Source organism: Spermophilus citellus (genome assembly GCF_964194105.1).
Source record: "Spermophilus citellus genome assembly, chromosome: 2".
Classification (NCBI taxonomy): Eukaryota; Metazoa; Chordata; class Mammalia; order Rodentia; family Sciuridae; genus Spermophilus; species Spermophilus citellus.
This window is the reverse complement of record NC_138183.1, coordinates 9,655,446-9,670,629: the sequence shown is the minus strand read 5'-3', so window position 1 is coordinate 9,670,629 and position 15,184 is coordinate 9,655,446. Positions and strand designations below refer to the sequence as shown.

General features: G+C 41.0%; 1 protein-coding gene across 6 annotated transcripts in view; it reads left to right on the top strand.

Moving 5' to 3' along the window:
• The first annotated feature begins 5,994 nt into the window (after positions 1-5,994).
• The window catches only part of PBX3 (PBX homeobox 3), a 208,859-nt gene continuing 199,669 nt past the window's right edge, over positions 5,995-15,184 (top strand). For 4 of the 6 annotated variants that reach the window (XM_081281938.1, XM_081281935.1, XM_081281940.1 and 1 more), the window contains exons 1-2: positions 5,995-6,208; positions 7,134-7,207. In XM_081281938.1, the coding sequence (XP_081138064.1) occupies positions 6,009-6,208; positions 7,134-7,207 (274 nt within the window). In that variant the 5' untranslated portion in view covers positions 5,995-6,008. Of the gene's footprint in view, positions 6,209-6,446; positions 6,798-7,133; positions 7,208-15,184 lie in introns of those variants that run through there. The other 2 variants (XM_081281937.1, XM_081281939.1) reach the window with 2 other exon arrangements.

The following is a 15,184-nucleotide window of genomic DNA, read 5'->3' as shown; positions in this document are numbered from 1 at the left end:
CTGCTTTAGTTCTGTTTTTTAACAAATATTTTATTTCTAAGTATTTACAGAAATAAAATGGGAAGGTCGCATAGTTTTCCTCAATGTCTCTACCCTGTTTTTCTATTAACATTCTATATCAATATGGCATGTTTGTTTTAATTAATGAACCAACAGGGCTGGGGATGTGGCTCAAGCGGTAGTGCGCTGGCCTGGCATGCGTGAGGCCCTGGTTCGATCCTCAGCACCACATACAAACAAAGATGTTGTGTCCGCCGAAAACTAAAAAATAAATATTAAAAACAATCCTCTCTCTCTCTCTCTCTCTCTGTAAAAAAATATTTAAAAAAATTAACGAACCAACAGTTATGAAGTCCATATTTTATTTAAATTTTCTTAGTTTTTACCTAATGTTCTTTTTCTGTCCCCAGATTCTGTATAGGATATGAGATTACAACTAATCTTTATGTCCAACTAGGTACTTACTTCTTGGTTGTGACAGCTTTTCAGACATTCCTTTGTTTTGATGAACTTGATGGTTTCAAGGAATACTAACAGGTCAAAATTTTGTAGGATTTCCTTCAGTGGGGATTTGTCTAATGCTTTTCTCATGATTAAATTGGGGTGAGTTTTGGGAGGAACTCCACAGAGATAAACCACCAAAACATGCTGATTTTATTCTTATAACATCATTCTATTATCACAAGATGGCAGCTGTCCACTCCAGAGTCAGGATTATGTTCAAAGATGGAAGGAGAGAAGAACCATATCTGTTCCTTTTTCTCTCCTTCTTTCTGTATCTTTTTTTTTTTTTTTTTTTAAATTCGGCAAAGTCAACCTCTTTCTGACAGGCTGAGAAGATGGGGGACAGGATGCTCATACTTGTCTTAGACATTGACTAGGACTAACCACATTGCCATTGGAATATAATCAGGCAGTATGGAAAAAGGTGGGCCAACAGGTGACAGGCAAAGAACTGACAGTGTCAGCCCCAGTGCCTACTATGTATGAGACTGCACTGAGTTGAATGCCATGAAGAATCAAAGGTCATGAGAGGTGGACTCTCTATCAAACTTTCCATAAATTATATATTCAAATAAATATTCTCCTTTAAGGCCTCATGGTAGAAAGGTGAACTGTTTTATCTCCAACCCTGATTACAAAATCAAATCCATTCTCAGAAGATAAACATTTGTTGCATGTTACGTATAATATCAACCAGTCCCAAAGAGTCGTTCTTAAAACAGTGGAACAATGATATGTTTGGGAAATAAATATTGGGTCAGTTTTCCCAAAGAGACAACTTAGGAAATGTAACCCTTTCTTAGATGTATGTTTCCTTCTCTTTGAACCCAAGGGGTCATGTTAAAATCACCTCTTAAAATACCCTGCCCTTAATATGCTTATGAACCCGATGAGGAAAATTGAGAGCAAATAGCACAGGACTATCTAGTATGGTGGTAAGTTAGTTAATACAGGCAGTATATTCTGAGGGAGTTTGAAGCAGATGAAAGTTAATGAATACAGGCCTGACAGAACAGATTCAGAGAGATGGGGTGGCAGGTGGCCATGAAGAATTGTCTGGCTCTCTTTTGTCTTCATTTCCTTCCTCTTCTTCGGTGAGACAAAATAGAGTTGTTTGTTCTCTTTTTATTTAACACTTATTAATTTATTTTTTATTATTTTTCAGTTTATCTGTTAGGGTCTTGTAATTTTACTTAGCAATTTAAATTAAATAACTTGGGGCTGGGGATGTGGCTCAAGCGGTAGCGCGCTCGCCTGGCATGCGTGCGGCCCAGGTTCGATCCTCAGCACCACATACAAACAAAAATGTTGTGTCCGCCGAAAACTACAAAATAAATATTAAAAATTCTCAAAAAAATAAATTAAATAACTTTATTTATTTATTTATTTTGTGCTAGTGTTTTATAGAGTAGTCTTTGCAGCCACACAGATCATGATTTTAATTCAAGTTCCAGTACTTACTGGTTTTATGGTCTTATGCAAGCTCCATACCTTCTCTCATTCTACTTCTTAATTAATAATAATCTCAGCTGCATGCAGTGGTGCACATCTAGTGGCTTGGGAGGCTGAGGAAGAAAGGTTGCAAGTTTGAGGCCAGCCTCAGTAACTGAGTGAGAACCTTAGCAACTGGCAAGATCCTGTTGCAGAATAAAAACTAAAAAAAAAAAAAAAAAGGACTGAGGATGTAGCTTAATGATAAGTACTCCAGGCTCAATCTCCAGTTCAAAAAAAGAAAAAAAAAAATCCCAACCAGATAGGGTTGTAGTGAGACTACAGTAAGTTGAAGCAAGGGGAACACAGAGCAGTTTCTCAGTCTCAAGAAAGTGCTAGATAATATCTTCTGCTATGATAATGTCCACATTGCTGATAGAGGTGATGGTGATTTTAATATAAATTCATGGAAAGGGATGGCTATGAAAGGGTTTCTGCTTGGTTTTCACCACTTTGTCAATGTGAAGCTTTATAAGCATGTCCACTCATCAAAAGTAAATTACATTTTCCATGACTTTTTAATAATCATTGCCTTAGAAACAGCAAAGATGGATTCAGGTACTTAGGGAGGTTCTATTCTATTATCTCTGAAGGCACCAACCATGTGATTTAGATTGCTGAACAGAGATAAGGCAATATCCAATATGAGAAATGGGCACAAACACAAGAGATTGTGGAGCATCTGCAATTAGCTGACACCATTTCTTTGGGCTTGGAAACCAATCTAAAAGAATTTATGCTTTAAATCAATGGCAGTTGACAATAAGCCTGTGAGAGAATCCTTGCTAGGACCCTATGGCTTTAATCCAACTTTATTATAGTAACCAAAAGAGAAGGCTCTTAAGAGTGTTCAACCTTATCCAATTAGTCAATGCGGAATTATGGTATCAAGTTTGCACATCAGTGAATGACCATGGGTTTAGAGGTGGATGCCACAACCTACCTGCTGAATTTAGACACTTAACAAGTTTGTTTTACTTCTAATTGCTGGCATTTGCTAAACTGTTTTCTTAATTCTAATTTATGTTTTTATATTCCACTTTGTTTACATAGCCCATAGTTCCCAATTGCCTTTATTTGCTTAAGTGTTTCTTAAATTTCATTTACATTTTTATATATGTTGCTTTGCTTACAAAATTCATTGTTTGGAGTGGGTGAGAAATAACCATAAATCCTCATTGCTAATTAGCTTCATCCTCATGACTGATTAGTCAAGATTATGAGCCTAGAAGAAGGGCAGGGAGGAGGCCTAATAGTGATTCACAGGATCATTGAATTTTAGAGCTGGAAGGAGTTTAAGGTATCTTTCAGGTAGAATTCTGTGGTTTTTACATCTTAAGCATTGGAGAACTATGGAAGGTAGTCTACTTGCTCTTGCTCCTTTATGCAAAAATGTATAACAATTTGGTGACAGCTTTGAAAAATGAGAACAAAGAGAAAACCCAATCAAAGATAACTATGAGTAACTCCTAATGAGGGCTTAAAGGAGGATCAGAAACTTCACACATAAATGGACTATAGAAGAGCAGGGAATATTAATGAACGTGAAGGAGGCTCTTCTGAGGTCTTTGGAACTCCCTCCTCAGCAGCTGTGCAGTTGGTAAGGATTTTAGCTTGCCTAACTGTAAGCCTGGCTATTAGCTTTGCAGTAGGGAGTATTTAAAAGTACACACAACATATGAAGGAAAGAACCTGGAACTGAGTAGCCTGCTTCATTCCAAGAATCCATCTGGCATTTAAAGAACTGCTTGTCCTACATTAAACCCTGCAGAGTAAGAACTATTTTTCATACCTTCACACCCCTAATTTTGGTTTCAGGTAAGACATCTTTGGGGAAGGAACAAAAAGACTTTTCAGATCTCCTAATCAAAGGACTAATCAAGGGTGAGCTCCAATATGTTTAAAATGGGGAAATCATTTTGAAGTCGCTGCTTGGGAAGTCAGCTTAAGAACAAGCTCAAGTCTCCATAGGAGGTGGACGTCCAGATTTCAAGATAATTTGATCTTCTAGTCATTTGTAAACAGATTATGATGGGTGAAAAGGTTTTATGAAAATCTATGGCTGGAGTCACCCATATTAAATGACTCATTGTGATGGGTAAGTTGACAAATGAAATCCACTGTGTTTTAAACAAACATATTTTTGAAACAAAGATCTGGCTTTTTGGGGCTGGAGTTGTAGTACAGAGGTAGAGTGTTTGCCTAGCACGTATGAGGCACTGTATTCAATTCTCAGCACCACATATAAATAAGTAAATAAAATAAAGGTCTATCAACAACTAAAAAATATTAAAAAAAAGACCTGGTTTTTGCAGCTTTGTTACATATGGAGGCATCTAAAAGCAAGGCTGCCAAAGAGTAGTCCCTGGATTACCAGGAGTTGCAGAGTGTGTAAAGTGTTATTAGTCTTGAAATTAGTCCAGGACGTCAGGCACTTTCCCTCCTCCCGGACCTGCTTCCCTCTGACACATTTTCTGATGTTCCCCTTTCCGGTGTACCTCACTCGGATCGGTTCAGTTCAGTTTCATGCATTCGAGACAACAGGATCCCCGAAACTTAACTAGTCACCCCTTGAGGGGCAGTGCAAGGCCCCTGAGTCGGCGCCAACTCCGAGCGGCGCGCTCTCGGTTACTATGGCGACCGCGGGAAGGGCGGGGCCGCCATCCACTCCTTCCCCGCCTCTACCCAGGACCTTTCGAACACTCCAATCGGGACGGCTCTTTTTTGTCTCTGTCCCGCCCCGTTCGGTTCCGAGAGAGATGCCATTGGCCCGGGACGCGCGGCCGGGTGCCCAGAGAGTACTACCACTGACTGTAAGAGCGGGAAAGTATACCAGGCTCTGTCCAAGGCATGAAGCTCATCGGCAGAGCACACGGATGGCTTTGGAGACAGTTGCCCCCTGTTCCATAGACAACCTCGCATCAATGACTGCTAACAGTAGGAAGCAGGAGTCTGGGCGTGGGTACAACATTTGCAGGCCAGGGTGCTTCAATCCCCGAGGGAGAGGATGCGACAAGGCTTGAGGCTCCCGGGCGCGCTCGCGGGCGCTGGGGATCGGAGGCCAAAAGGGGCGGGTCGGACTCCGGGGGCGGTGCCAGCGGCGGCGGCGGGAGGCTCAAGGCCCAATGAGCGCGCGCAACGCCCCCGGGGGCGGGGCGTGAGGAGTACTCCCCCGCCCTCCCGCTCGCACCCACCCCTCCCCCCGAGCGCCGGGGCCGCAGTGAGTGAGTGGCACTGGCAGCCTGTCAATCCCTCAGCCGAGCGGCCTTCGAGCCCGGTCCGCGGCGGCTGCTGGCTGGGTGCGAGGCTTCGGCAGTGGCGGCGGCGACTTCTCCCGCCCCATCAATCTGCTGTCCGCCCGGCGCGCGGCCCGCCGGGGCCCTCCACCGGGCTCCGCGTCCCCGCCGCGCCGGCCCGCCCGCTCCCAAACTTTCCTCCTCAGCCCCCCTCGCTCCCGGCGGCCCGCCGGCCGGCCTCCTCCTCTGCCGCCACCCGCCGCCGCCGCTCCCTCCCCCGGGGCCGCCGGGGCTCGGATCCCGCCTGGCCGAGGCGGCGGCGGCGGCGGCGGCCGCAGCAGAAGGAGGGGAGAGCGCAGGCTGGCGCGGGGGGCGGCGGCGTCCCGGCAACTCGGCGGGCGCTGAGGAGCAAGTTGCGCGGGGCCGCCCGGCGGGGCGCGCGGCGGCGAGGAGGCGGCGCGGCGGCCGCGTGAGGGCAGCGGGCGCCTCTGCCTCCGCCTCCACTACCACCGCCGAGCCCGGAGCTTCCGCCCGCCGCTCCTCGCCAGCCTCGGCGGCGGCGGAAGCCGGAGCCGGGCGCCGGTCCGCACAGCCTCAGCCGCGGGCCCCGCCGGCCCGGCCGCCCCCTCCCAGAGCGGGCGGGGAGCGCGCGGCCGCCTCCCCCTCCCCCTCTTTCTTCTCCTCCCTCGCCGCCGCCGCCGCCGCCGCCGCCGTCGCCGCCGCCTCAGCCTTCGCCTCAGCCACCGCCGCCACCCGCTCCCGCCCGCGCGCGGCGGGATGGACGATCAATCCAGGATGCTGCAGACTCTGGCCGGGGTGAACCTGGCCGGCCACTCGGTGCAGGGGGGCATGGCCCTGCCGCCTCCCCCGCACGGCCACGAAGGGGCGGACGGCGACGGCAGGAAGCAGGACATCGGCGACATCCTCCACCAGATCATGACCATCACCGACCAGAGCTTGGACGAGGCGCAAGCAAAGTTGGTGTCGTCTCATTAAGCATCTTTTGTGTGTGTGCGGGAGCCGGGCCCGCGGCCGAGTCGGGGCCCCGGGTGGCGCCCGGGGCAGGGGCCTCAGCCCCCAGCGGGAACTTTCTCGGAAAGCCGGCCTCCAGTCCCGGCCTCGGGGCACTCTCCCGCGCTCCCCGACGCCGGCGGGAGTCCGCAAAGTTGCTCCCGGGGCTAGGGGCGGAGTTGGTGGCACGCGGTTTTGTGGTTTCCTTGTCTCCCGGTGTCCGGCCCTCTCCCAGCCCGGTCCTCTCCCAGGATTTAAACCTCCCGCCCGGACCCCCGTGCGCGCCGCGCCGCCCGGCCCGGGCCGCGCTGGAGGGAAGTGCAACTTTCTCCGCGGGCCCGGAGTCGCGGTGCCGACTCCCGTTGGCCGCGGCACGACCTCGCTGTGCGGGCAGTCGTCCCAGCCCGGCGCAGGGCGATGGGCGGTTCCCTGGCGGGAGCGGGTGCGGGCGGCCAAGTTCTCCCGGAGGGAGGGCCGCCTTGCAAACTTTGCGGAGCTGTCACTCGTCTGCCGACCGCCGTAGGCCGACCGGCCGCGCCCGCTCTGCAAGCGGAGGTACGAAGCGGGAGCCCCTCCGCAACAGTCCCCTCTGCTGGGTCACTGCCGCCTGCCCCTGGAGCAAGGCTCCCCTCGCGGGTTCGCGCCTGCGGTCGCCGAGGCTGCTGTCTGCCGGGCAGATGTGTCGCGCTGCGTTCGGGCTGGAGCTTTTGCCGCCGGAGCTTGCCGGCTGTTGCGAACTAGTCAACTTCAGTTTTATTTTTAAAATAAAGTTCAAAAGAGCTTTCCAAAATAGGAAGTCTGAATTAAATCTTGGGTCTAACTTAAAGGAAGGCGCCATATTATTCCATAGGTAATGCTAATACCTTTGTGTTTTGCTATTTGCTTTTTTAGGAAACATGCCCTGAACTGTCATAGAATGAAACCCGCGCTCTTCAGCGTCCTGTGTGAGATCAAAGAGAAAACAGGTAAGACTCTGCGCCTAGCTGCGGGCCTGGAAACCCCCGAGGTGGGGTTGGAGCTACTCCATCGACTCTCCAGTTGAGAGCTGCTGCTTTTGGGCACCGCCATCTTTGATCATTCTCTCCTTCCCACCTCCTGATCTTGAGAAAAAACTGCAATAAATCTGGAGTCGATTTCTCAATTCCGCTCCTGGTGCAAAATGAACTGTAGGTGCGGAGGAGACTGGGTCGCCGTCCCTTGGCGGGCGTCCCTGGCTACAGGCAGGGAGGGGGCCTGGAGCGCCTGCCGCCCTCTCTTGCCTTGTTTGTATGTCAGTTTTTAAAAGGAGCAACGGGAGACTGGATGCCAGGGACCGATTCCCCGGGAGAAGCATCGCCCGAACTTTGTTTTTCTTAGGCTTAAGCTTCAGCTCCACTGATAAAAGAATAGATGCAATTGAGCAGACCTCACTAGCATGTTTGAATTAGTGTTTTAGGTGGGAAGACTTAATTTTAAGAATACAAGAAGGGTAATAATGTGTTTAGGCATATACAATGTATTACATCTATTAATGCCTTCATTAAAATCTTGAAACAGTTAACTATAAAAAGAAAAGTGCACAGATGCAGGCTAAATAATTTTGAAGTTCAAGGCAGGGAATATGTAAGAAGACAGGTTTTTGCAGGAGCGCTGTAATGAAAACCACAGGTGCATATTAGGCAAATACCTTGGGTAGTTCATTCCAGCTTAACTTTCTTATCAGACTTTCTCAATTGGATGTTGTAGTCCTTAGGTTATGGTAAGGTTCAATTGGAAGTAGAGATTTAATTTAGATGTTTTAGTTTATATTTGTCATTATCTTCCCTGTTAATGGCAAACAAGTGCATTAAATAAGCCTTTCTATTTTTTTTTTTTTTTTTTTGTGTGTGTGTGTGTGTGGTGTATGTGGTATTTTAAAGTTGCATTTTTAAATGTTGAGGCAAAGAAGAAAAAGTTGAAGTCCAGGATACAGCAGTATCTAAGTCATGCTATTTAAATAATTGTTGTGATTAAATTGAGTGTGCAAATAATAGCACACTACATAGTATTGTTAGGTTGGTAGTTGAGTTGTCCTCCTTGTAAACTAATACGTTTCACTCTGCAATATACTATACCTTTCCTAAAATTATTCCAGAAAAATTGGTGGGTTATTATTGTCTATTAAATATGTATTCTTAACCATAATTAACAGCAAATATTAAGAGATCCTAAAGAGTACTTTTCTTGTTTTTTATCCACTTAGTATGGATAGTTTCCTAATGTTGTTATTCTTTTAAAGATGTATTTTACATTTTGAAAACCAATAATTTTAAATTACTAACTTTTTTATTCTGTGTTGATTTTTAGCTACCTTTAGAATGTGTTACTATTTAAAGTGGTAGATGACTTTTATCTAACTATAAAATAAGACATCCAGCATTAAATCTTGAAGATTCTCAACTTAGAAGCTTAAAAGTGTATAATTCCTATATTAAGTTATGTTGTTTAATGTCCAAAGGTTTTTTTTGCTATCTGGGCTCTGCTTGAGATTTTGCTGACTGCTAAGCACTGGGGTATTGACTATGTTGTGAATATTAAGATTGATTCAACTTTACACGACATTATATTATTAGGGAAAAGGGATTGATACTTCTTTGCTCTTACCCCTTCTCAAAATTTGTAATTTTTTTTTTTTTTTTTTTTTTTGCCTATTTTAAGTTTAGGCCTGGCTAGCTTAAGACCCCAACTGCTTTTCATGTTTAGACATTTAGCAGCAGGCAGAATTCAATTAAGAAGTGTTAAGTCCTCTTAGTTGCTTATTTGCATAGGACTTAGTTACACCATTCTGAAAGGAAAATATAGTCAACCACATGTCAAAGGTGAGTTAAGAAAAGAAACAAGTCTTTTCAGAGTCTGGGATTACTGGCAGAGATGTCTTCGGTAGGGCTTTTGCTATTTAAGAAGCAAAAGGTAGCTGACAAAAGAAATTTTTGTGTTTTGAAAATTGTTTCTGGGGCTTTCAGTGATAACTTGTAAATTAGATCCTCTTTTTTTTTTTGTTTTGGCCACCAGATCCAAGTTTGCACGTTATCTCTTTTGTAAAAAGCCAACAGCCGACAAAGAGTAAAGGCGGCTGTCTGGGTAGAGGCATCTTCCTGCCAGCCTCTCTAAGCTCGAGAGGGATGGGATTTAAGTACTGAGTGATTGATGAGGGTAAAGCTCTTTCTCTCCTCTCCTCTTCTTTCTGCTCCACTGTCCATAGCTCCACCTCACCCTCCCAAACTAGTTTTGGTAGACGACAGAATTGCTGGACACATCCTTCAATTTGAAATAAAACAGCTGTATAGACATTAGTGTTACTAAAACAGAGAAAGCTGAGTAGCAAATTCCAGGGCCCACCCCCCATCTGTTTCCACAGTCATGTTTAAGAAACATCGTAAACTTAGAAAATAAGCATTGTAGAATATATGTATCTTCCATAATACCTTTTCTTTAAATCATTTTATTGAAACTATCAATATGATATTCAAAGATTAATTCATTATAATCTAGAAAAAGTTTGCCTAGTTATTTGTGAATAGAAACCAGGAACATTATTTGATGATTCTGTTCTGTATAATGGAGTGGTAGGGGGTTGACTGGTTGAGGGTGGGAGATTGTCACTTCAGTGGATAATGTCATTTCAGTTGTGCTTTTCTTCTAAAATAAAACAAAATCACTTTAGAAAAATTTCATGTATTTGTAGATCTGCCAGTAAATTTTGAGGTTTCTGATCAGGCAATGAATACTGCCAGTTCTAATGCACATGAGGGATTTAGTTTGGAAAACATCTTTTCCCCCTTACCAAATATGAAAAGGTATTTTTCTCTTCTGACAGATAAATGGGTGATCTTCCACAATTATATTATTTTCTTGTTCAGAGGTAAGGAAAGTGTACTTTTACTGTAAGATGCTTGCTTTTTCTTGAAAATGTATTCTTTTGTGAAATTTATTATACAGTTATTTGGGGAGCAGAAATATTGAATTGTGACATTTGTGCATTTTTAAAGCAGTTGAAAAGTTACAGCCTTTTAAATTGAGATGTGTCCATTTTAAACTAAGTTAACCACCAGCGAGATAATTGTTGATATGTTAGAATGTTCCTCCTGATTTTTTAAAGTGTATGTTATCATTATCTCTTAGTAAATATTCCTGAAGCCATGAGGCCTGCTTATCTGCCACCTTCTTTTGGTTGTACTCCTCCTTCATCTCTTTTTAGTCACCTCAATCTTGATTGTTGCCGTGCTTTCCTTTGTGACATATTCTATCCTCACAAATCTGCCTTCTTTCCAAAGGTGTTAATTATGAGAGTTTGAATGAAGAAAGTGTTTTTTTAAGAAAATGTTTTTATTTTTTAAGTGAAAATCTAGTATTGTAGTACATAATGTGAATTATAGTATTGTGAAAAAAAAGTCATTAAAAATTAACAAAATCTTTTTCTTTTTAAATGGTAGGTTAAAATATTCCATGTTGATAGCTGCCAACCAAACTCTGATTTATTGCCACCACAAACCCTAAATAGCGTTCATTTACTAGTAATGTCTAATGGCATACATGATGGTTTGCCAGATTTGTAGCCTTTGTGAGGCTTATAAGCAGGACTGACTTGGGAAGATCATAAAACTTAATGAACTTCTCTACTGCAGGAGGTGTCCGCAGGGGAAGAGAAAGGCCTGCTTGGCTGGTTGGGCTGGTTGGAGTATTTTTTATGTTTAAAGAGAAGAAGAAAATGACTATTTAAAATGCTTAACTTTTAAAGGGGTCCTCCCTAGAAAAAGTCAAGAATTTTAGATATTCAAAACTAGGTCAAATGTGTAGCTTACAAGTGAGTTTTTATATGCATCTGGTATGTGATGTGAGATTAAACCTTTTATCTTTATTGTTGTAGATGACTAGCTTTTAGAGGTACAAGGCAGTACTCTCAGTCAACATCCTTCTATTTAATTCGGACCCTTCATGTTAAAGATTCGTTGGAGTGCTCTTTTTCTGGTCTGTTTTCTTTTTAATACTTCCATGTAAAAATTATTAGATTTTTCTTTGTACATTGCTGTGTGATTCTTCTAATTCTTAATGTATGAAAACTAAATCTTCTATCAAGTAAAAATTTAGCAAGAAAGGTGAAAATTGTTATTTGAGTCTAAATGTTATTGTATTTACTGCATGTTCTAAGTTGATCTTGCTCTATACCCAATATACTTGTTTTGTTCTGAAGTTTTGAAAACAAATGCACTATTCCACACATGATTTATTTTTGTTTTAATCACCCATTCTAGTTTTTAAAACTTTTTATTATGGAAAACTTCCAATGGAAATGCATGTAAAAAGAAGAAATTTTTGAACCCCTCTAACATGAACTCATTGCTCTCCTTCAGCAATAGCAGCAATTGGCCAGTCATGTTTTTCTGTTATCCCAATCCTCCCAGAATTATTTGAAGCAAAATTTAATGGAACTTTAATGTTTCAAATTTTACATCAGTTTTAGGCAGACATTATGTCTGTTTACAGTGGAAATGCTAAATGATTAAACAGGAAAAATACAAAGTCAGTCTATCTTGGAAATGTCATAAATTATATTGCTTTACCAATATATTTTCCTTGAAGCAGTTTAAAAATATTTTAACAATTTTTCTCTATTTTTATAGATTTGTATATCCCACTGGAGCTTTTGTAGGTTTTGAGGGAGGATATAAAATAATTGTTTTTTCTTTTTCCTCCTCTCCATGCAATCTATTTGTAGAAAACATGGAAAAAATGTCATTGCCAACATGGTTTAGAGCTTGATGATCTGAAGTATCTTGTAGATTATGATTTTTAAAATGTGGGGCTGTTTTTCAACGGTGTTTTATTTTTCTTGTTCCCAATAAAAATATATCGAACCCTCTTGTCAATATTAACTTGATCTGTGTAAGTAATTCTTTTGTGTCTCTCTTTTAGTGAGCCTCATTTTATTAGTTTGTGTAATTTTGGTATTTTATTTGGGACTTTACTATGTTATTTTACTATTAATTAAGTACTGGCAAAGGAAATCCCAATTTGTCCCAAAGAATATATAAGTTCATTGAGTTATATAAAATATACATGTGTACATTTTTCATACAATGATACTTTTCCTTTTAATTATTCTTTTAGATTTCAATTTATAAATTCTGAAAAAGATTACTTCAGGGCAAGATTTAAATTAATGTCTTATTGGCTAATTTGTATTTTGGTACTGTGTAGGGAGGGGCATGGTATAAGATGAAATTATATGGTATGAAGTGGGGCTATAAGACGTGAAACTGTATTCCATGAACCACACCCTAAGTCATCACTTTATTTTATACTCATACTATGAGGCATCTATTCTGAATAAATACTTGACACATCAGCACTGACACATCAAGTTAAATAAGGATTTAGACTATTTTTCCTTTATTCATATATGTGTAAACATCTTTAGATATTTATTATTTCAATATTGACACTAGGAGAATAATGTTTTATTTGTTTTCTCAGCAGGCTTGTGTTTTAGCCATTTATCAGTGTGATCAGCATGATTTAGGTAGTTACTGACTAACAAAGCTTGCATATTCTCCCCTCCCTTGTTGACCTTTTCATGCATTTGCTCCAGTTTACTAAGCCATTTGAGTGTGTGTGAGGAGAGTAAATAATTTACATCACTATGTAGTATAAATTGGTCAAAGTTTTTCAGGCCTGATTATCATATATTTTTTTAAAACAAAGTTATAGAAGTTAAATAAAGTGCTATCATAGCAAGGTGATAGTGGTGTTATATTTAGCAAATAAATTAAGAAGTAATGGTTGAATGAGCCACTGAAAAAAAAATATCATCTTTTTATGCCTTCAGACACAAAACATGTTAGAAAATAAATTTCATTTATCTTCAGCAGTTGATTTTAATGATCCTCTTTGAAGGCAGAATTGTAACCAGAATCCTGTCTTTATTATTTTTTTCATAGACATATTCTATAAATGTAGTATGTTTATAGTTTTTACTGGTAAGTATAGTTTGCTTTGGCACTAAATTTGAGTGTACATCTAGCAAAGAATTGATGTGATAGAATGTGTCAGATTGAATTTGCTAATATTTTTTTTTGACTTTGTGTCTACACGATAGTAATTGACTAGAACTGAAAACAAAGTAATTATGGATAAAAATAATTGTTTAAAGTTTTGCACTTGTTTTCTTTCAGTTTAAGTGCTTTAAAAAGGTTAAGCTGTTTTGAACAATAACCCTTTTTGTGTGATCATACTAATGAGGACGTGGTATACAATGTAATCCTTTTAATGCTGATGATTGTTTAAACCATTATTTGGGAGACTCAACATATGTTAGGGCAAAATGATTTTTTTTCTTTTGGTTTTGTTTTGTATATATGATACATCAGTTTTCAGAGCATATTTCTTAGGTATCAGCGTCCAGCAGGTGGCTTTTTGCATTAAAAAATTCATAAAATTTAAAATCCCATAAAATTTTATTTCAAACTCAAATTAACTAGTGTCAACATTTCCACTGTCTCTACATTAACATTTATAATAGAACAAATGGTTGCATATAGAAATTATCTGCAACATAATCTAAATTAAGATTCTAAACAGGCATTACAGATGCTGGTAACTTTGGCAATTATCATTTTGTTTGGTGAACAGTAGTAAAACAGTGTGCGGTAAAAGTGTTTAGAGAGAGAGGATAAATAAATTGAACAGTTTTGCAATGCAAAGTGGTTTGTGGTGTTTTTGAGGATTTCTTGGCTCTCTCTTAACTGCTATTGTGAGCCTGGAGCAGATTTCCCCATTGCTAATGCCCTAGAAGTATTAATTCACTTTGATATGCTAATTAGAGGGCATTATGCAAGAAATGAGATTAAGTGGCAGCATGAAGCCATTTGCCTGTCAGTAAATTGAGAGCTTTAGCATCAGGAGGAGCTTTGTTTTTTTTTTTTTTTTCTTAGTTTTTCTTGGTTTTGCATATAAATAAAATTGATTGAAAGGTCTAGAGAAGCTTCTAGAACATTGGTGGATTCTTTTTTCTCCCTTATGATTATTTAAGTGTAATGTTAAAGAATATGAACTTTTCATTGTACTCTCTTTACATAAAAATATATTAAAAGTTTTGTGTCACTTGGTTTCTTTTTCTTAAAACATAATTTTAGCAAAATGGTTAGTGAACTCTTATCACTTAACTTTTCAGAAGGGTAAACTTGTGTTTTGACTTGTGTGCCAATATTGTCACTAAACAGAACTTTACAGGAATATTTTCCTCATTTGGGAAGGAAGGAAGGAAGAGGGAAGGGCTTTAAGAAATTATATTAAATGAACATTAAGATTCTAACTTGAGTCTATAAAAGCTGGACTAATTAGAATTAGTGGTTAAACTACTCTTTATACAACCTGTGGAATCGATATATTAGCATGTATCTGATGTGTAAGATTATTGTTATTTGATTTTTATGTTGAATATGGAGTTTCATACTTGATTCTGGTTTTACTGATTTGGTTTAGGTTCAGGCTTTGAATTTCTCTCTTTAAAGCTACTTTTGTGATTTTCTTATGTTTTATGAGGAAATGGATGAAGAAATACTGGGGTGGATGTGGGGAAAAGGAGGAGGACAGAATTTCTGTGGCTGTATGAAAAGATTGTTTTCTCAAACAGACTTATACCTGCATAAACCATTGATAGAGAGAATTGTAAAACTTTGGCCTAACTACATATCTCTGGGTATGTCAGATGGGAGAGGGTTTGGGTAAGGCATTCATTCATCTTGGGGCTTAGTTCTGGTGTCTGAATTCCATCACTGTAACTGTGACTCTAGACCTAATAAACCATAACTTTTCCTCAGAGCCATCTGGATTATTTAGTCACCACAGCTGCCATGCATGCACACTACCAAGGCTAGTATCTCCCTGGTTGTGTGGGTATGCTTGTATGGTGCCTGTTAATGTTA